The sequence below is a fragment of the Phytophthora parasitica genome (genome assembly GCF_000247585.1).
Source record: "Phytophthora parasitica INRA-310 unplaced genomic scaffold supercont2.68, whole genome shotgun sequence".
NCBI lineage: Eukaryota > Oomycota > Peronosporomycetes > Peronosporales > Peronosporaceae > Phytophthora > Phytophthora nicotianae.
In genome coordinates, this window is record NW_008649054.1 from 201,234 (window position 1) to 222,989 (window position 21,756).

Genomic DNA, 21,756 nt, shown 5'->3' on the forward strand with positions numbered 1-21,756 from the left:
GTTTGCGTTAGTGAACCGAGATGATTAGATGCCATTGGGTCGATGTACTCTACTCGTCACTCGAACCGCAGACCAACAACACAGCGCACCCATCGTTCCGCGATCACGCGTTTGACTACACCGAGTTGTGACGCAACTGCGGTGTATTTTGCCAAGCGAGTTACCATAACAACGGCAATTTTGAATGCGTCTGCAAGATTATTTTATTGGAGAACAACCGAGTACATGTAGTGTGTAGTAGTCTATGGCCAAGATAGTATCAAAAAATACGAGCGACGTCTCTGCGTTGAGGCTGAGTCCGTACAATACTACGTAGTATGCACCATTGATTCGTGTGTGTGCATGATGCGAAGGCACTGCCATTGGTACGCCAAGGGCAGGCTAGAGCACTGCTGCAAAAGTACCTTGAGCCACCCTGACGACAATCCTGCAGGCGAGATTCCTCCCTTGGCTGTGCACCCCAGCGCCGAGCAAGCGAACACAGGCGTAGTAGTACACGGTGTACTGGGAGCACACATCAGAAAACTCTCTCTAAAGAGCTTGAAGCGTTCAAAGTATCAGGTCGAAGTGTGGCACCATGCGACTCAGGCAAAAGTCAGCTGACTCACACGTAAGTCCCTCGATTGAGTGCCATGTCTGCTAGTCTATCCGAGTGGCTCCGTCTCTCATTTTCGGTGTTTTGTGAATGCTAGTGCGCTCGTAATCAGGCGTTTTGTCGTGCGTCTTAGTGGACAAAATTACGTTCAGAAAAAACGGTATACTTGCACAGGTGTCCACCGTATTGACGCAGATTGTGCTGCGCTATGGGCATGTCGATCTTGAACGGACTGAAGCAGCGTGATGAATGTATGTACGTATGGGAGCTTGAGACTCAAGCCTGGAGTACAGTCCACCGTCCCACTCTGGCGGCGATACACGGCTTGTCTAACAAACGAGACGAGGCAGGTATAATAGCTTGGCCAAGCGCCGCATGTACCATGCATGAGCCGTTTTGCATAATGCATTGCCCGTAAACGACTTTGCGGATCGAGAGGCCGATCCATGTCGGCACTGCCTGGATTTCGGGTGTGGAGCCGATGTGTTGCGCAGTCAGGTTTGATAAGGAGACCGCCACCATCTCGTGATGGCGTTAGTACCGCCCACTGACGATGGAAAACAGAGAACAACAAGAGAAGTCCTGACAAGTCAATGAAGCACAATGTTTGATCATACGTGTACATGGATAGTTTATGGTAAAAGACGCTCCGGAGCTAGAAGTAGCCCGGGGGTACCGAGTAGGCGGTGAAGGCCACGTCGGTTAGTGGTAGCTGTAGTCTAAACGAATGTATAGGAGCTATCTCGCTGCAGTTAAATAAATGGTTGTGCTCCAGGAATTCTTACAGCGAGAGCAAGTTCGACGGGGAGAAGAAGCAGTCCGTGTCGGTCGGGGCGTTGTCATCAAGCAGATCCAGGTCTAGTTCCGGGTACAGGACGTCGATCCAGGCCAATGATGCGTCCTCATCAAACAACCCGAGCTGCTGGTGCTGCGACGGCAGTGCCGTCTGCACTGTTACCTTGGGATCGAACTCCACATCCGGAGTGGATAGTGCCCGCGTTTCCTTCTGTTCCTGCTGTGTCTTGTTAGTGCTCTTGGCCGGCGACAGCGAGCGCTTGCGTGTAATGCGCCACGTCAAGGCCGGTTGGTCGCGTTGGAAAAACTGGTTGGAGAATGTGCACACCACGGCGCGCGACTTGGTCCACTTGCGGAAGTGGAAGTAGTTGAGCTGACGCTGGAAGCTGGCGTATTTGCGATGCTTGAAATACTTGGGCAACACGTAGCCGGTCATGGCGGCCATGTCGTGGATCTCAAAGGCGTTGCCGTCGGGCGTCCAGCGTAGAATGCGTGGACTCTCGTTGTCTAGCATGAGGCGCAAACTCTTGAGAAACGGCGCGACCTCCTTCACAGTCGTGCCGTCCGCGGGGTCCTGCGCCTGGGGTTGTGCGGGTGACATGGTCTGATGAGGATTTAAATGGTGACGCGGGATGTAGTAAGGCAAGTAGGTTGACTCTGCACTGCTGACCAAACGTGAGTCAGTGCGGCTTGGCTAAAATGAAAATGAAGAGAGGACACGGCTTCGGGGTATCCGGACGCTTTCCGCCCGGCCGAGAGACAAGAGCGACTGACGTGATGGTGCGGACCCGCTCGCTGACCGCTTGGTCCAAGTCGCGATTACGGCTGCAGCCAGAACGGCTAAAAAGCAGTGCGAGCGCAGGGTCTCTTGTCGAGCCGCGCGGGTTAGAGACGATCGGCTGGCCGTGCCAAGTACTGAGTCACTTGGATCGGCGCCACCCAAGTGCACGCTTCCAACGGCATCGATAATACATGACGGTGGCATCATGGCACACACATACAAAGGTGGCGACGTTTCCTGCTCGTGCAGGAGCAGCAGCCCGTGGTCTCGCACGGCGTGTCGCGAGGGCGGACGCCGTCGCTATTCGGGTTATCTAACATCCCAGCATGCAATCCAGCTGCATGTGACGCAGCACAGGCATTGCGGTGCCGGGCAGAGATCAAGTGAGTCGCCACAGCGGTCTGCTTCGAGGAGGCAGTCGCAGTGTGACTCGCGCACCATGGTCCCTCGTGGCGACTCGACACTGGCGACCAGCGAGTCGACTCGAGTTGCGGCGCTCCTGCCTTGTCTTTGGCAGAAGGCCTCGTCTAACATGTCGACACCCGCAGCTTGGGCCCCAAGCACCACTCGCGATACGCGAACACACCCTGAGAGACTACAAGACCGCTGGGTGGGAATTGTCCACACTGGTAGCGTGACAATGCTAACGTGTAGAGACCATGACGTTGCGTTCAGGCTTCTCGGTGTAACGTGTGGGGGTAGTAAACGCTACGCGCACACCAGGGTAAGTCATGAAGAGCTGTATCGTCATGCAATCCGAGCCGCTCGTGCTGGGGCGAGTTGGGCTGTAACGCTATCCTCCATCTGGAGTTGATCATTTCCACAGCAGGTGGCGCAGAGTGAACACGGAGGATGGCGTTCAACGATGTAGCGCGCGAGTAAACCTGCCATATGATGCAGCCATGGACACGAATCATTTTTGCGAGAATGGATAGTCTTGCAGATTCACGCTTTAGCATGGCGGAGCATGAATCACGCTACACTGCGGTGGCGTTCTTTCGTTCTTTGTGGACAAAATAGGATAACACTGGTAGAAATGACTGATACAGTTTTCATCTTCTCGTTGCGTCTATTTCAACGATGTCCCCCCCCCCCCCCTCCTGCTGAACAAGATGGAAATCTTGCTATGGATAGAGGCTTCGCTTCGTAGGTAAATAAGTTGTGCTGACTCTCGCTATGGCATAGTTATAGATGTGCGCAGCAAACAAAATATAGATTGCAAGAACCATCCAAACGTTGCATCTGTATGTCATAATATAATTTTGAAGTACGACATCGCGCCTCAATGGTGCTGAAAACTCTACTCCGTGGTCGTGTGTATATCACACCTCAATGGTGGTAGGTGCTATATGCCCGTATAACGTATAGGGGCATACAGCTAAGTAGTCCCACCACCATTGAGGTGCGATATACACACCACCGCGGAGCAGAGTTTTCATCACCAGCCTATCAGGTCATGTTTTGTATTTTTAGTTTTCTGTCAAGTTCTTTAAAAGCTTGTCAGCCTCGGTGTGAGGCTCCCTTATGGGAGAAGCAATTTCACCGAAAACTGATAACTACACCACATTGTGCAACATGGATAGTGCGAAACGTGCACAAGTGTCCATGTGATGTGTAAATACAATTTACTACATCAAGGGAGTTAACAACTTCAGCCTTCCGCCAGACATAATGGTGGTATCGTTCTCTAGAGATACAAGTTGGGGCTGCACTACTGGTTAAAGCCTGCCAAAGTGGGGAATCTTTATGCAATCAGCTGCAGCACATGGTCAGCGTAGATGGGAATGATAACAGGAAGTCCGGCATAGCTTCGTTTTCCGCATCATGTATGGAACCAGGGAAACGGGGAGCTGCAGGCTAGAATACAGCTTTCGGATGGCTGACGATGTGGAGAGAAAATACAATAGTATTGTGGCAAGCACTCCTTGCTTACTAATCACTGTTTTAGGTTGTACGCTTTTGATTTAGTCGGATTTCGATTCTCTTGTAGTGAAGCGGTTTTCACAACAGTGAATACCTTCTAATACTTACTAATAGCTCAACCTTGACGTCTCTCTAAGCATAACCCCGTAGATGCTATTGCTATCAACCGTGACGGTGATAGATACTTAACTGTTGAAGATTGATTCTGATGAATCAACTGCCGTTCGGAGCTTTGTTCACGCTTTGGATGATACAATTGATGCTTCAATGCGCTCGTAAACCATTTCTGTAAATAGTCGCAACTAGTAATCCTAGCATCGCGAAAAAGTTGTGCGTTTGGAAGCCATTGCGGTGGTTCAATGACGTTTGCGTTAGTGAACCGAGATGATTAGATGCCAACACGAACCATCTTCGCTTCACTTTTGGCTACGTGTATCGGCTGACTTGCGCCAGCAATCTGGAAATTCATGGCCCGATTTTTAAGGCCTGAAGATAGCAATCCATCATCATCCAAGTAAGATAAGACTGGGGCTGTTAATAGTAGTAACTACATTTAATTGTGCGTTCGTCCGAAAGGATATCGGTGAATCGGGGAATTGTTGGAACAGGATTGTGCATCTCGAATTGTTTTGGAACGCAAACGGCGTTCCGAAAGTAAACAGGGAGATAACACCCGTTTCGATCGCTTTTGCTCTCGCGCAGTCAACTCTGTTTGCGCAAAACATGGACTGGAATAGCTGGGGTGGAGGACATACAGTTGGCTTGCATCATTTGCCGTATCGGTAGCTTGGGTTGCTCTCCCGTCCTATCGATTGGTCTATGCGGAAGGTACGTGACAGCTTACGAGTATTTTGCGTTGCTGTTTTGCGTTGCTGGTAACTTGTAGAAAACAGTATGTCCTCAGCGGGATAAAGAGAATTGGTGTTTTGTCTCGCAGCAGTCTTCGTTGGGTGCTGCCAGGAAAAGCGTATATGTGGTGTCGGAAGCGGGTCTCAAAAGGCCACTTCAATGTCAAGTTGAAGTTATAGGTCCCAAAAACTCATGGCTTCAAACCCAAATGTGCTCAAACACTCAAATTTTTAAGGACTCAATTTAACGCACTCTGATTCGTCAATCAAAATAATATCCAATCATATCGTCTGTTCAAAGCGCGACACGATTCGCTGATGAAGCGCGTCACGGGTCGACGTGGTGCACCACCAGCTTTACAGCTCTCTTTGACATCCCACTCTCTGACCACTGCTTCAAAAATCAGCGACCGGGTTTTGTTGCGTCCCTGAACGAGCAACCAAGCAAGTTGCAGTTGTGTTGCGCTTCAAGAGCCGTCAACGACCATAGTCTCTGCAAGTCAGAGTGCTTCATACTTAATCTAAGTGTTATTGACAACATGATGGGCTCGATGGGCTCGGTCAACGGAACTGCAGACGAACGTCGCGCATCCTTCAGTTGCGGGCGGCGCTCGAGTGCGTCAAGTGTACGCCGCGCGCACAGGCTCCGCTAGCGCTTAACGAGTTAATAAGCTGATGCCCCATCCTCGTCTCGAAGGGGTCAAATGAAGCCATCGTCCGTCTGTCTGCGTTGAAGTGAAGTTACACGTGGCGCTTCTGCATCTGCTGAAGCCATTGCAGTCGGTTTAGTTGTCAATGTCATAGCAAATATCCTATTTACAACATTAAAGTGCAGGCACATTGTGCACTTGCACTCGAACTGCCTCACTACTTCAAAAAACTAGAATACTTTTCCACTCCAAAGAGTTTCCAAGCTTATAAACAAACATCTCCGTCCTCTCCACCTTCCGCTCACGAGTCCTTCATTAGCTCCAGCACAGCACTGAGCTCCTCTCCAGTGAATTCAGCCGGCACGGGATTGTTTCCGTACCCTGGCTGCGATTGCGGTTGCTGAGCTGGAGAATGCTGTCTAGCATCGTGTGGGGACGAACTCTCGTACTGCCGGATAGACGGCGTGTACTGGGGCTCCGACGTCATGAACGTCGTCGTCGTTGACGAAGGTTGGTACGAACTCACAAGTACATTGCTCTCTCCCCCGCGCACATACGACGAGTATGGGACTTGACTAGACACATACGAGCCCGATGGCACGTAATTCGGAGTGCTAGATGTAGCCATATCAACAGAACTGGCCGCAGTTGTTGAGTCATAGTAACGATGCGAGGACGTCGATGGCAAGTGAGTCAGAGGATGAAACGAAGAGCCCAGTAAACCGGTCTCGGACGGGAAGGCACGTGTCGGGAATGGAAGGCGCGGTGCTCCTTGAGACTGAGTCCTGTCGTCCATAAAGGACTTGGACGTTAGGACGGACCCGCCTGGAACGCGGCGATAGGCTTGTTCTTCCCGTTGCTGGGACTCTTTGTGCATCATCATCGGTGGGTTGGGGACATTGCCGTACATCCTGCGGTCCTGGTAGAAGTCGTCGTTCATAACTGACGGCTGTACGTGCTGCGGGAACTCGACGTGTCGAGGCTCGGAGCCCGGATGCATGACGCCCATGGGCGAGGGCATTACACGTGTCGCCTTGGGGCTCTCCCTATTGCCGTTGCTAGCGTTGATATTCTCGTCCGAGGTGTTGTTAAATCCCTCAGCCACACTGCCGTGCAATTTTTGGTGCTGTACATACTCCTTGTAGTTGTCACAAGCCCATGAACAGCCCTGCTCCGTACACCGGAAGAGGTTCTGTCCGTCTGGAAAGTGAATACGCATGTGTCGTTTGAGTTTGGTGCTCGTGTTGAAGCGCTTGCCACACGTCTCGAAGAAGCACGGGTAGGGCCGTTCACCGCTGTGAATGCGCTTGTGGCGACTAAGGTTGCCTGACGTGTTGAAACGCTGCGCACAGCCCTGGTAGTCGCAGGCGTATGGCTTCGTGCCTGTGTGGATACGCATGTGCCGCCGCAATGCGAAGGAACGTGGGAACTGCTTGCCACAGTGCACCTCGGGGCACACGAACAGGTCGCGCTTGGACTGCTTGGGACTTTTAGCCGAGACTGGGGACGTCAACTCTTGCGTCTGCATGGGGGCCGACACAACGTTAGTCGACTCAGGCTTGGCGTCCGTTGCAGAAGACCACGGCTGAAAAACACCCGAGGTCGACGGGGCAGGAGGATGGGGAAGATGCGCGGGGGACGCATCCTCTTCGTCAATGCGGCGGTACGTGAACGCCGCTTTGGGCGCATATATGACAGGCTCGGCGCCGCTCAGTGCGGACGACGGCGTCATTTGCATGCGCATGTAGGGCGTGAGAACACTCGTGGTTGAAGGTGTTGATGTACAAGCGCGGAGGTGCCTGCGGGGAAGACGGCAAGAAGAGAAATGAAGACAAAGTCGCTGCAGCCAACTCACCCCCCCCCCCCCCCCCCACCACCCCCCCCCCCCCCCCAAAATTTGCAACCAGCCCTGCGCCCTGTCGCTCCGAGAGCGACTTTGTCCTCCACTGCCTCGGTTATGCACTAGTCGCCCACTACCCATTTTTCGAGAAAGGCTGGCCCATTTCAGATGCACGGGTTTAGCTGCCAAAAGAGGTCAAGCAAGTTTACTCGATGAATTTCGGTCCGATTGAGTATGTGGAGCTATGGTATTCGCGCAACACTGATTGTGAATACCAGCACTGAATATGCAAAGCTCAGGCGAACTCTTTCACGTTTCCCTGTATGCAACAATAAAACAAATAGATTGAGAATGATCCGATGTTGTCGTCGAATGGGTACAACTACATAGTCTTCGATGTCGCTGCATAGAATAGAAACTCCTAACTCGGAAATTGTGACAGCTACTGTGGTATATGAAAACCTCTGTGAACTTCACAGTGTGAAGGTCTCTGAGTCCCTTGCTGATTACGTACGGGGACAGGTGCATCATCTTTCGTTGCAGGTAATGGGATAGTTCCTGCGTGAGAGTTCACATGCTAAAAAAAAGTTTTGGTTCGAGTTGTATGTCTTCAGCATAGACCAGAAAAGAGGTTGATGTGCCCATTTGGGGACCTAATTTAGGATCTCATTTATGAACGCGTCCCGGCTATGAGTAAAAGAATCAGACCAAAGAAAGGCCCCCGAGCGGGTTCCAGATGTCCACAAATCGTATGGATACCCAATCTTGGTGAAATTCCTGATGATGTGACACGAACTTCGACATGCTCAGCTGATTATGAAGCTGTTGACATTGAGCCCTTCTTGCGTAAATTTTCGATTACAATATATACCTGGCTGGATACATGCATCGCCATTTAGAGAGCAATGGCAAGAGGCCCTCGAGTTTAATGATGTTCCGTTGTCGGCCTTCATAATTACCAGGCTTTTGTCGCTCCAAATCCAACGCGTCAACATGTTGCAGCTGCTGCTTCTGCCGCTGCTTGGCAGGGCTTACTTACGTTCGCCATCTTTTTGCGCAACCCGATGTGGCCAAGGTGTGGGCGCATTTGCACGGCCATGTCGACTGCGCTTGACGCTGGTCGATGCCCGTCGTCCCGTATGGAAATACCAGCACCAGCTCAAGGCTATCCCTCGCAAAGCTCCTGGGTGTCAGCTTCATCAGAGCGCTCCAGACTCGTAAGTAAAACTTGAGTATATGTACACGGTATTGCAGTGTATGCGCTCTTTGGGTGTGGACATTTCAGTCACAACTTGACAATGTCAAATGTAGCCATGTTGAAGTGTATTATCAGAGAGGATGGGGGCGTATCGCAGCTCGGTGTTAACACCGCAAACCACCAGAATATGTTGTTCAAAACAGTATCTAGTATCTTAAAGCGAGGAAACGTAGGTGAAATGACAATCCATGTTGGTCGCGTGCCAGACGCGTTTCGGCCCCTGCCGGGGCCTCTTCAGTGGCTTTACCAAAAGGAAAGTGAGGCTATTCTACCAGGTATTCTACCAACAATCAATCCTAACCAGTCGATATTCTACGGGATACGGCGTAATTACACGAGACGTAAATAATCTCGTAAAAAACTCTGTACGAATTGGTACTTCAACATAGTATGGATATCGATCGCGTCAAAGTGCAGCGCAGCCTATGACCCACCACGTCTTGGCGCCACATCTCAGCGGTGATGCAAGCGATCCCACGAATCCGCTCTATAGATTTGCTATTGGGAGTACTATTGCTGAGAATCGAGCATGTGCATCGGACCACAACAATGATCGCTTTTGCGGCTTTCATCTGCTGTCGGTGGTCTCTTCAGATCTCCACCCGTAAATCAGACTAGGACTTCTCAACCATGATGAGTGCTGCAGTAACGATCTTTTTGATTCGATACTCTGTTCCGCTCATACTGGCAACACATTAGAACTCCCATTACAGTGTCATGGGAAACTGTTCATGGCACGCGAGCATAACAGCATCTAACTTTGGCGGACGTAGACGCAGATATCATCGGGCGGGAAATGAGCTAGGTTTTCAGGTAACTAGATAACAGCAGATTCTTGTAACATGTGCGTTGTTGCTTGGCGAGTTTTTCGATTTATGGAAATTAGCCCTTTAATTATAGCTTTTGTACTACTACTGGACGGTTCTAAAAAAATACAAACCCATCTATGTGCAGTATGTTAGGGTAGTAGTAGTACTTCTCCATTCATGAGAAGAATTAACAGTTTTTCATTAAACAAAAACTCGTGTTCGTTCTTTGACCTATATGATTGGATAAAAATCGATCATTAAAGGATTTTATTTTGAGCTAATTGACTGTTTGTGAAACGATCATAAATCGGATTGTTTCCAGTGGTATATTGCTGGATTAAACTCCTTTTCCGCTTTCTCGTAGACATTGTTAAATTTGAGTCCGATTATATCTCATGATACTGTGGAAAAAGAAAACGTTGTCCCCTATAGAGCAATAGTTTAATTGCCTGGGTATGTATTGACATTGATGGCGGGAACGCGCATTAAAGGAAAATAAGTTGTGGTAGTACCAATAAAGATCTTCATACTGAACCTCATTACAGCTACATTGAGCTGTTAGAACGGAAGTTATCACAGGTTTTAGTGAACGGTTAATTTTTTAATGGACCAGAGAAATATCAGTTATTGCTGTATCCTCTCAGGCAGGATACTACTAAATATAGGGGCTCCCACAGCCACACGATTGGCTGCTGAACATTTGGTCGGGGAGAGACTCATCCTCGTGGACTTCTCCGCATCTTTTCCACCACCCCCTCCTTGCCACAAGGACAGTTTAATATACGGTTAGCACTTGTTGACACGACACGCAACGCCACCCATAACACAGCGGAGAAAGTCGGGTTAAAGCTGAAGGTTGAGCTTTCTTGGATACGTGCAAACTTGTCGACCTCCCATACATTACATCCTCCAACTACTGAGTCATGCTGCGCCGCATGTTTCGCCAACGTCACCAGGTCAGTGGCATCGAGGTGTACACTTGGAAGTACTCGTAATTGAACTTCAGCGTTGCGGATACCAGTGGCGTCGATCAAGTAAGCTACTGCCGTAAAGGTCTCAACAGCGCGATCCAAGCTAACGTCAAGCTTCATAACTCGACGATCCTGAGAGAAGTGATAGATCAAACTGTAAACTAGTATATCGCGCACTTTGGCGGTAAACGCAAACCTAATCGTTAGAAACCTGATCAAGAGCAACGGATCCATGGCCCGCCAAGCCAAAGCCCATTTAACAGCAAAATAAAAAAAAACGATTTCGCAACCGCACATACAAGCCTGATCACTATGCTCCCGTCGATGAAATAAATCAAGAAAAGCATGTTTGCTATTATTGCAAGGAGCTCAAACACTTTAAGCACGGCTGCAATGAGCTGAAGAACAGTTAGGAAAACCGCCAACTAAGCCAGCAACAGAGGGAGCCCACGTGGTGTTAACAAAATATATTTAAACGTATACGAGGATACGCGGAGACTAGTTTGTGAAGACCGTTTCGTCTACAATCGTGTTTCTGTTGATGAAGCTGTGGCACAGCGCGCAATAGAACTCGCTTCCAAGTTCCTGTTTACTCGTTGTGGCAAGTGCTGACGCGTTTAGCGGTTCTGCCAAGGACTACGGGATCAAGACTCATGAAGACACGGTCCAAACGATCAAGCAAAACCTCGTTGGTACTAAAAATGGCAAGTCAATTTCCGGATCTAGTGAAAATCGATGTATAGCTTCGAGGCATCTCGCATTACGACGATTCCACCACGGCCCAGGTACTTTTGTCCGTGTGCAGCGCCATCGTGGATGAAGGTTAAGCTACCAACCAACATTTTGATCCGTTAAACGACCCAAAGGCGTGGCTATTAAATCGGACGCTTCCACGATCTCCGATAAAATGCGTCGAAGAGAATTTCGCGCAAAGCAAATTTCCTGAGTAGGTGCCACTTTGTTAATCCTGGAACGCCTTTATTGAAAACTTCAACACTGACCCAGACACCAGTGCTTCACGACTATCTCTACGCGTTACATTGTCGGCCGTCTCTATAATGATGTTATGAAGGCGGGAAACCCGTGCGCACTTCTACCTGTAACCTCATGCTTGCACTACGGCTTCGGATACATGCTTGCGTGTGTACCTACGCCGCTTCGAAACTTTCTCATTCAACTCAAGTAACGCGATGCACCCAGTCCAGGTGGTGATCGCAGCGCTAGTGCAGGCACTATGCCTGCACTTGGTTTCGTGCCTCGTACGCCCTCACCATTTCAGGAACCTACTGGATCAGAAAATCCGTGGCCAACTTGGGTTTACCGTGGCAGCCACGCTCTACGCGATCGTGACGTCTCCGTTGAGCGGCCCCAGAGCGCGGAGCACGCCGATTTGCAATATGAGCTGCGCTACAAAAAGCGCAAGTCGCTGTAACCACTCTAATCGATTAAAACATCCAAGTTGAACTTGGGATGGAACGGACGAGGCTGCTCGTTGCGTTATCCCAGTTTAGAAGCTGGCTCGCGCTGCTTCGTTGTCACCGTTGAGCCATCGAGACTAGATGGCTCGTGATGCTTATAGGCCTTCCACCATCAACATCGAGCAGGCTGGGCCTGCTGTGGAGAGGGGAGCCGTGCTGAACAACTCATTCGCACGCAATTACGAGATTTTGTAAGACGGTATAGCAGCCTCTATGGGTATACAGAAGATGAATGCAGACAATTTCGACAGAGGAACGCAATTGAATAAAGAAAGGCTTCATTAGCTCTGTTAACTGCACAGAACCTGTCTCGACATGCCAATTTGGATTTTGGAACAAGCAAATTTACTCCGCGCTTCATTGGTCCGTTGACGGCGCTTGAAAGGCATGACAACGCGTACATGTTGGAAATACTGTCAAATAATACGGCTCTATCTGGCATTTTACAGAATGCTTCTTCGCTGCATGCCCGCCCTGATACTTCATGCCAAGGTGATTCCTTGTCATGTACCAGATAGCTCTTCGCAGCTGGCTTTTACTGGCGCGATTGACACGACCACGCTCGTCGTGGTTGTTTTGCGCCAACGCGCATCCGATAGCAAAGTCGGATGCGTCACACACGACGTGGAACGGGCGGTCTTGGTCAGCCACTGCCAAGACCGGCGCCTTAGTCAAGCCCTGCTTGACTACATCAAAGGCCTGCTGACACTCAGCAGTCCAGTTCCACTCAGCTTCTTTCTTAAGAAGCTGCGACAGCTGGCGAATCTTGCCCGCGTAGTTCTCAACGTACTTGCACAAGTACGTTGCAAGCCCAAGGAACTGCCTCAGTTCCTTCACATTGGATGGCGTAGGCCATTCATTGATCACTCTGACCTTCTCTGGGTCAGGGTGTAGACTATTCTTCCCAACGAGACACCCAAGGACGGGTATCTCGCTCGCCCCGAAGATACACTTCTTCAGGTTCGCATAGAGCTTATGCTTACGCATAAGCCCTAGCAGCTGACGGAGGTGCTTTTTGTGTAACTCAACTTCCGACTTCTCGTTTACAACGCGGCCACGAGCGGATACATCGTCAAAGTAGCTATGCGCAAAGTCACGCACCGAGCGCCATAGATGCGTCATGCACCTATCGAATATAGCAGAGATATTCTTCACTCTTTACGGCACTACGAACACCCAAAATCATGGCGCTTAGAGTGTACACCACCGCCAGAGAGACGTCTCGCTCACACAAGAGAATTCGATAGAGGCCGTCGCTCAGATCAAGATATTGGTAGATGGTGCACTTGGATATCGAATCGGAGATGACATCTTTTCGTTGTATCGGCGTCTGCGCCGGTATCGTCGTATTGTTCAGCTTATTATACACATGAACGATCCTGTAGTGAAGCGCAGGCAAAAATTCTGGAGTCCAAGTTGGAGGCCTACCCAGAGTGAACGAGACGCAGGAGATGGGAGATCGAGATGCCCGAATATGGTAGGACCGTGGATAACAGCTGTGGGACGCGCCCTGTATAACGGGCTAAAAGTGTCCGTTATCTTTGCATACACGGTGGCTAGGAAGCGTCAGTCCAACCGAGACAAGCTGATCACCTATATATGCAATGGGGGCCATTACATCACCCCCTTCTCGAAGTAGCACTAACAGTCCCGTTAGTTGCAAACACAGAATAATCTCGACAACGGCATGAAGCACTCCGACGCGCATGACAAGAACCAGTCGCGCGACCACAACACAAGCGACGATGCAGGCCGCAAGCTCCAGTGCAAACTCGACGGACACTCCAGCGTACTTCGTGATGGTGGAGGACCTCAAGCCTTGGGAGCTCTACAGCTTGTACGACGCCGAGGAACCCGAGCCGCTGGACTCGATGAAGGGCTTCTTCGCTCGCTAGCGCGCTATCGGTTGGGAAGACGACCAACTTCGCGTACACACACACGATGCCCTGCAGCGCTCGTGGTGCTCTTTCATCCGACGCTGGAACGCCGCGCGACGTGAAGGCCAGTCTCCACGTTCTGGCTCGAAGACCGCGAGGGCAATTGGAGCAACCACGCTATGGCGATTTGAGGGAGCGCGTGTGTCAGCTGGCACAGCGCGAGTGGCAAAACTGCTACGTGCACCTTGTGGAAGGCTGTGGGAACTGCTCTGAGGCTCGTGATCGACCGACTCGCACTGAATGGGAGCATCTACTGGATCTCTGGCTACTGAGCGAGGTAGAGCGGCAGGCAGTCGGTCGCTACGACCGATCGTGGTCGCAGCTGGAGCAGGCGGGGTTACGCAACACACTTCACCACAGGGTATCGCGTCGACATTGACGTCTGCGCAGCCGAAGTCGCTGTCGGGAGCGTAGTTGTTCATAACGACAGCAGTCACGCTCGCCGCCACGAGCGAGGCCTCGTAGTCGTTCGGGAACATCTTTAAGCAGGCGACTACGTGGCTCCCACGTGCCACCAGTGGGAGAGTGGCCAAGCCAGCGGACACGATAATATTTTTCGCTACGACGGGCACGACCGCGAGCGTCACGAGGGGGACCCTCGCGACCACGACGCACATCGTGGTCGACAAGTCTCTCCACGATCCAGCGCTCGTTACCCGCCACATCAACTAGTGGCGGCGGCGAGTCTCGTCGATAGCGGGCTTCCTGATTCGGATTATTCTCGTGGAGCCGAGGAGAGTGGAGCAGTGGAGCGTTTGACGATCAACCTGTATCGCCTCATGCGTCGGGAGGCCGATCAACTTGCGGAGACTGCTGATCGGCGCGCATACGCGGCTGAGAGGCTCGCCTCTCAGTCGGAACAGGGGCGTCGGGTGATGATGAGTCGCCTGTGCGATTTGGAGACACTGGTGCAAGCGCATTGACTTAGGTATATCCAGCGTGTAAGCGTCTTCAATCACTTGCGTCACCTTGAATGGTCCGATAAAGCGAGGGGCTAACTTATTAGCACCCAAGTTCGTCACAGCAGCTGATGGAATGCCATCCGTGGACAGCAAGACTCGATCGTCTCGTCGAAAGCGCGATGTGTTCTTCCGACCCCGTCTGTCAGCGTACTCCTTCTGCTTGTCGACCGCTGTCAGTAGGGCATCACGTACGAATCGTGTGATGGCTTGTCGACGAATCCGGAACTCGGACACCGCGTCCGAGTTGATCGGAGACTCATCTTCCTTCGGTGCAAAGTTTGCAGCCGCCACCACAGCGGGCGGCGCTGCGGCATTCGGCGGCGTCTTTGAGTGAATGCGGGAAGCGACAGCATTTGCTTGTGCTGTTCCAGGAGCGCGCGTTCCCGCGCCGGTGTTCGTCACCGGTGCCGTCGATCGTTCGTCGTGTGTTCAGCGAGGGGTCGCGGCTGGAAAGATCGTGGGCCGAATGGTCGCGTTTATTTTGATCTGACCCAAATCCCAAATATAAATTAGGCCTAATACTCAAATTTTGAGTCGACTCAGATGTACCCAATTGCGGTGTAGCCGATTCGGGGGTGCTCAATCTCGAGTCTCCGCTTGACCTCGACGTCAATACAGGCGGTGGTCCTGTGCTTCGCCCAGCGTTTCCTCCCCCACCAAGAGCGGAGCCCGCCGCGTCATCCGACCGGTGAATAGTAAGCGGCGCAGGAACGCGCGGGTGCCGCACGTTGTTAGCGAAAAATGGGATCAGGCCAGACGACGCGTGAACACCATTGTTCAGCGCAAACTCACCAAGTGGCAGAAAATCACTCCACGACGAGAACGACGTCGCGTAACTGTCTAGAACGTCTTCAAGAACCCAATCTACGCGCTACGTTTGCCCATCCGTCTCGGGGTGGGCTGCCGTCGACATGAGAAGGCGCGTTCCAAGCAGATTGAACAAGTAACTCCAGAAAGCGGATGTAAAACGACGATCACGGTCCGACACGATAGATTCTGGCAGCCCGTAATGCCGGAATACACAGTCAAGGAACAAGGACGCAGTTTGTTCAGCGGTAACTTGGGCGGTGATTGCGGCAAGATGAACCGTCTTGCTGAAACGATCAACGAAGTCCAGGACACCCGTGCGTCCCTGCTTGTCAGGTGGGAGGCCAAAAATGAAGTCCATGCTAACGGATCGCCACGACTCGGTGGCGATGGGCAACCGACGTAGCGGGGCTTGGCCAGAGCCCGCAGATTTAACACGTTGACAAATTTGATACGAGCGTATCCACTTACGAACCCATTTGTACATGTGAGGCCAATAGAAGCCACGCGACAGGCCAGCGAACGTCTTTTCACGACTAAGGTGTCCGCCAACGGGTGCGTCGTGATATTCGTGCAGGATGCGGGCACGAAGGTCGTCGGGAGCGGGGACGACGACCCGCGGAGCGTCGAACGTGTCGATAGAGTACGTCAACAGATCGCCGTCAAGATGGTACCGCTCGAAATGAGTTCGAGTCGGACGCGTAAGCGCTGCCAGCGTCTTGTCGCTGGGATAACGGAGGAGGTTGATGATGGCGGAGTAGAAGAGGTCGTCAGCATAGGCCGCCTCAATTTCTTCCTGGATGGACAACTCCGGAGTCGCGATGGTGGAATTCATTCCCAAGCGCAACACAAACAGCGCAATTCTCATCATCTTCGTCGTTAAGATTAGTCTGATGACCCAACAAGACCCTCGGATCATAATCAGGACGTCGCGAAAGGGCATCGGCAAGGATATTGTTCTTGCCGGGCTTGTAGTGCACCACAAAGTTATACTCCGAGAAAAACGACAACCATCAAGCCATACGCTGCGACAAATGCGGGCTTCGTATCGCAGTTCTCAGCAATGCGTGGTCAGTGTATACCGCAAAGGTTTCTTCGCCGAGCAAGTACATTCTGAATTTGATCAGAGCGAAAGCATTGCAAGGAGCTCCTTATCGTGGACGGGATAGTTCTTCTTAGCCGGCTTCATCTGTCGAGACTGGTAGCTCACGACGCCCTCATGGCCCTCATCAAATTGCATGAGCGCGCAACTGATGGCAAAGTTGCTAGCATCGCAAACAACGTAGAACGGCTTGGACGGATCGGGGAAAAGACACACTTTTTCAGATTTGCGTACTACTTGTTGTCCCGCATCGCTTGGAAGACTTGACGAAGATGGTGGAGAAGCACTGCGACAGCGCTGAGGCCGTCCTCAGCGCGACTGTGCACGAAGATATCGTCAAAATAGCTGGGTGCAAAGTCCCGAAGCGGCCGAAGAACGTGTGAAACCATCCTGTTGAACGTCGCTGGAGCGCTCTTCAATCCCTGGGGCATGACGAGCCACTCCCAGAGCATGCCGCTGGGAGTACTGACCGCCGTGAGCGTAATATCACTCTCCCTCATCAAGATCTGATAAAATCCATCAGTCAGATCAATCGCACTGAAGACTTCGCTACCAGACATGGAGTCTAGGACCATGTTCTTCCAAGGGATTGGCGTCTGCGCAGGAATTGTGGCGTCATTCAGCTTACTGAGAGCGTGAACGATGCGCCAGCCTCCGGTTGCCTTCTTCACACAAAAGGTGGAACTTGAATGTGGCGAGATGCTCCCACGGACATGACCAGCTTTGCGGCGTCCCTTAAAGAATTCATCGATGGCTTGAAATTGGTCTCGCAGTAGTGGCCACTGCCGTGTCACGCAGTACTTCGACCCTGGCACGAGATTGATCTCGTGTCGAACGCCTCGATCGGCGGGTAACTCGGCTGGAAGGTTTTCAGGGAATACGTCTGCAAATTCGCAGGCGAGTTCGTACACAGGGTTGCCTGAAGCTTTGAGAGCGGACCATGACTGAGCCGTAAACCGCTCTTCTCGCCCCGACTTTGGCTCAGCCGCCGCTGATCGTGACGACTCCGTCACGTCGTTGACCGCGTTCAGTGCAACGGGAGAAGTGTCGCCGTCGGTTATCATACAGACTTGTTCGATTTCTCCTGCCTTTAAGTCCCGGAGAAAGTGTTTCCATGACAAACCCGGGAGACTGGTAATCAACGCAGCATCGGAAGGTGGGCTTCCAACTTCACTGGAACGAAGCTGATTCAGCGTGCTGGTGGAGAACTCCAGCACGGACAGCACTTCGACACGATCAGCATCATCCCCCCCCACAAGATGGAGTGTAGCGTGACCTATTTAGGCACCCACGCGAGCTCTTCTTGCGTTTTGATTTCTTCAACTGCCTCGAGCACGAACTCGAGGCCGACGAATTCTCGTCGTCGGATGACGGGAGCACCTCGTGCTCGACCGCCGTCCTTCGCGTTGGGAGGCACATTTGCTCGACAAGTTGGTTCACAACACATGTTCGACCGTCTCGTTCAGCTTCGGGAGCAACACATGCTCACCAACAAGGATCCTCTATTACCTTTGGCTTCACTTATCGACACGGAGGAAGCCATACAAGGAGGGCCATCGCTCACTCGATGTATGGATTGTAACGTGGATGTCTTGTCCACTATTGTGACGTTCAGCCAATCTCTTGGTGCAACCAAGAGATGCGCGAAAACTTCACTGACGTCGAAATCAGCACGGCGTTTAACCGATCGTGCTGGCCAGTCGATTTCCGGTTGGTATCGTGCTAGCCACGGCATTCCCAATATGCAGTCAAAGGCGTAATTCATCTCAATCACCAAAAACCCGTCGCTGCTCGTGAAGCCGTCAAAAGTGTAAGACAGCGACACGTCACGCCGCGTTCCACGGTGTGACTTACCATAGCCAACTTAACAACGACATCCGTCGAACATTTCCTGACAGCTACGCTCGACGGAAGTAGCGGCAGACACGACGCGCGGAGAAAAATATTCGTTGCGCCTGAGTCGAGGAGCGCGCGGAGAGGACGCCGCGCGCCTTCGATATGTAGACTGACGAAAATCAGTCTCGTGTCATCGTTGGCAGTGGTGGCATTGTAGTACAGAGGGGCTAGGAGGTCGGGCTGCCACCGGGGGACCTGGACCTCCATTCCAGCCAGTAGACCGCCCCGCACCTACTGGTCTCGACCGTATTTTTGGCTGTGCGGTTGGGATGGCTTCTTCAACGTCTCTGACGACCGCTGCTTGGGCTAAGGCAGGGGCAGGTACGCGACACACTGCTGCATGGTGACCCTACTTTCGACATCGAAAGCATATCAGTGGGCTTTGCCCTCGACCACCGCGGTTGTTCCGATACGGTGGGCCACCACCGCGTGATGATGCCTCGATTACATCAATCTTCATAAGCTCGGGCACCGACACCCGAGCCTCCTCCGACAGCGCCTTGCCGTACGATGACGACACCGTATAATCCTCACGCAGTGCGATGGCGAAGGCTTCCTCGAGGGTCTTCGGCTCTGCTCGCGTTAGGCAGTATCTCGTCATGCCCTCGCGCATGCCGAAGACGAACACGTGAACCTGTGATGCATCATCGATCGGATTGGTGATGATGCACGACACTAGGTGACGACATTTCTGTAAATCGTCGCGCACCGGCATTTCCCCTTGTTTCAGGGGAAAGAACGCCGTGCGCGTTCTCGACTCGTCCTGGGGCAGCTCGAACGCCAGCTTCTTGAAGAGCCTTCAACGTCGGAAAAGTCTCTGGGGAAGTAACCTTTTTACCGAGGGCCCACTCCTTCGCCTTCCCACTCAACCGGGAGAGTAGGAAGTTCCCTTTTGCGGACTCCGACTCGAGTAATCTCGATTTGATCGTGATGTCGATCTCGCGAAACCAGCGGTTTAGCGGAAGACGATCGTTCCCAACGCCTGAGTACGTGGAGGTTTCAATATTGATCACATCATTCTTCATGAAGCGCGAGGGAGTTGACACTCGCCGCTGTGCGCTGCCGAGCTCGCGTTCCATGAATTCTTGTGCCGCTCCGGAGTCGCTGAAATCAGCAGCGAACATGACGACGGACTCAACGGAGGTTACGGCGAGTCGATGGAGGGCTTCCCGCTCGATACGCGTGAGGTGGGGAAAGTTCTCATGCTCTAGTGTTACCCCCATGCCTTCAGACGACAGAACGTGGGTCATCTTGATCTTGGTCGTTGGAAGGACGACTAAGTGGTACCAGGTATAACGGGATAAGGGTGTACGTTATCTTTGCATACACGGTGTAATGGACTCGCTGTGTGTCAACTACTTCGGCTTACACGTTAGCGCACGTGTATGAGGAAGCGTAGTTTACTTAAACTTAGATTAACTATACTTAAGTCTCGTAAGTTTAGATTTACTTAAATATGAAAAGCAAAAGCCGATTTACCGTAAAATTGAGAACTGTTATTTATGTTTATGTTTTGTGTTTGGGTTTCCTCCTAAAGTGATATTCTAAATGAAAGGTATTTGCCACCGAGTGGTTGGCAGAATCCTGCTAAGCTAATTGGTTGAAAGAGATCGCCTTTCAACCAATAGGAAATCTAAATGCACACAGACCAGTGGTCTGTCAAATGTAACCATTGGTGTATCTCTCACCAATGTGAAACCCATTGTCGTAATCAAGTGGCTACATGTAGCCACTTGCGTGTAACCCCGTTACACGCTATATCGGAGCCGATCAGAGTCGATCAGGGCCTCGATCTAGATCGAATACTCCGGCACAAAGCGAACAGTTTTCGCGCTGCCCCACACACCCGGTCCCCGCCAGGACGGTCAACTCTACACATATTGGACACCTTCGGAGAATGGATTCCGCCCACCAACATATACAACAAAATAACCTACTTCAGCTGATCACGGATAGTTGGGAACCCCCTCCGGTATTGGGCGTCTGCGCGAAATGTGTGAACGGTGATCTGCCTTAATCAGATTTGACTGACACCGCTGCACCACAATGCACCGTCTGCCCTGTGGGTTCTTGGCACAGAACGTTGGTGCACTGTGTGGGGACTTACGAGATCAACCACTTGTTATATTCCCTTGTCCTGCGGAAGTTCCGCAGGAATCTCTTCCGGGAGCACGTTCTTGTGCTCCAGCAGAACATCATAGAAGGGACTCGACTTCAGTGAGCCCCAGCTATGCTCTTCGAAGCGCTACTTCTTCGTCGTCGCACTGAGAGTGTCCTCACTCTCAGTTGTACTCGCAGCGTGGAGTTCTCTCAACTCTCAACTCCTCCGCTTCGCTCTTCATCCTTTCAATGTCTGAAAGGATGCATATCTGTTCGATGTGTCCATCGAACAGGTCCTTCGCGAAGCGCATCCAGCCCATGGCTGGAAGCGACGTCAACCCCGACGCACTCGTCGGAGGATTCTCCAATGACATTGACCTGTACTGAAATCCAGTACAAGTCCTCGTCAAGACGTTCAACATCTCGACGCTCGACGCTCGACGCTCGACGCCTTCTCCGATGTCTTCACTTGTTCCACGGACAGGCCCACCCTTGACGGATTTCCGTTATTATAACCGTCGCCGGATTCTATCCGCGGAAACGAATGATCAAGCCCGGCTTGATTGCATTCCGTTTCTTCGTGCAGCCCAGCTGTACGTGAGCATGCAAGTGTTTCCAGTGCTGGATGTTTGCAACCGCCAGCACCGCTTGCTGCGTCGTCAACTCTCAGAGTGGAGCCGTCCGTGTTATCTCGACGCCTTATTACGGAGCCCTCTGTGAGTTTTTGTCCCATCACGAGCGTGTCAATTCCTAGAGCTGACACGCCGACATCGTAGCTATTGCTTGTACCCGGAGCCCCTTGCATATCTGACGAGGTCTAGTTCAGGAATTGGTGCACCGTCGTCACAGACTTTTGTGGTGGGGTGGTTGTCACAAAATCGCGTTGCGATCCACTCTGACACGCACTGGACTGCCGACTAACGGAGGGGGTACTCCAATAACCGTGGGGTTGCTGAGAGCTCACCTTGTGTACCCGTCGGCGGGGCTGGTTACACTCCTCTGGT

At 51.8% G+C, this 21,756-nt stretch overlaps 6 protein-coding genes across 6 annotated transcripts; 2 read left to right on the forward strand and 4 right to left on the reverse strand.

Moving 5' to 3' along the window:
• Window positions 1-1,174: 1,174 nt before the first annotated feature.
• PPTG_17447 (hypothetical protein) lies at window positions 1,175-3,040 on the reverse strand. The gene has a single exon (XM_008915189.1). The coding sequence runs from the start codon at window positions 1,989-1,991 to the stop codon at window positions 1,377-1,379; it is 615 nt and encodes a 204-aa protein (XP_008913437.1). The 5' UTR covers window positions 1,992-3,040; the 3' UTR covers window positions 1,175-1,376.
• Window positions 2,126-3,272, forward strand: PPTG_24101 (hypothetical protein). Its single transcript, XM_008915190.1, has one exon. It carries the CDS (start codon window positions 2,377-2,379, stop codon window positions 2,983-2,985), a length of 609 nt encoding a protein of 202 aa, XP_008913438.1. The 5' UTR covers window positions 2,126-2,376; the 3' UTR covers window positions 2,986-3,272.
• Window positions 3,273-5,678: 2,406 nt separating this feature from the next.
• PPTG_17448 (hypothetical protein) lies at window positions 5,679-7,413 on the reverse strand. Its single transcript, XM_008915191.1, has one exon. The coding sequence runs from the start codon at window positions 7,334-7,336 to the stop codon at window positions 5,894-5,896; it is 1,443 nt and encodes a 480-aa protein (XP_008913439.1). The 5' UTR covers window positions 7,337-7,413; the 3' UTR covers window positions 5,679-5,893.
• Window positions 7,414-13,654: 6,241 nt separating this feature from the next.
• PPTG_24102 (hypothetical protein) lies at window positions 13,655-14,264 on the forward strand (the record flags this gene model as incomplete). The annotated part of the gene is made up of 2 exons (XM_008915192.1): window positions 13,655-13,785; window positions 13,844-14,264. 2 exons carry the CDS (start codon window positions 13,655-13,657, stop codon window positions 14,262-14,264), a joined length of 552 nt encoding a protein of 183 aa, XP_008913440.1.
• Window positions 14,265-19,001: 4,737 nt separating this feature from the next.
• On the reverse strand, window positions 19,002-19,902 carry PPTG_17451 (hypothetical protein; the record flags this gene model as incomplete). The annotated part of the gene is made up of 2 exons (XM_008915193.1): window positions 19,002-19,449; window positions 19,502-19,902. The coding sequence occupies 2 exons, from the start codon at window positions 19,900-19,902 to the stop codon at window positions 19,002-19,004; spliced, it is 849 nt and encodes a 282-aa protein (XP_008913441.1).
• A 1,032-nt stretch (window positions 19,903-20,934) lies between these two features.
• Window positions 20,935-21,126, reverse strand: PPTG_24103 (hypothetical protein; the record flags this gene model as incomplete). Its single annotated transcript, XM_008915194.1, has 1 exon — window positions 20,935-21,126. One exon carries the CDS (start codon window positions 21,124-21,126, stop codon window positions 20,935-20,937), a length of 192 nt encoding a protein of 63 aa, XP_008913442.1.
• Window positions 21,127-21,756: the final 630 nt, after the last annotated feature.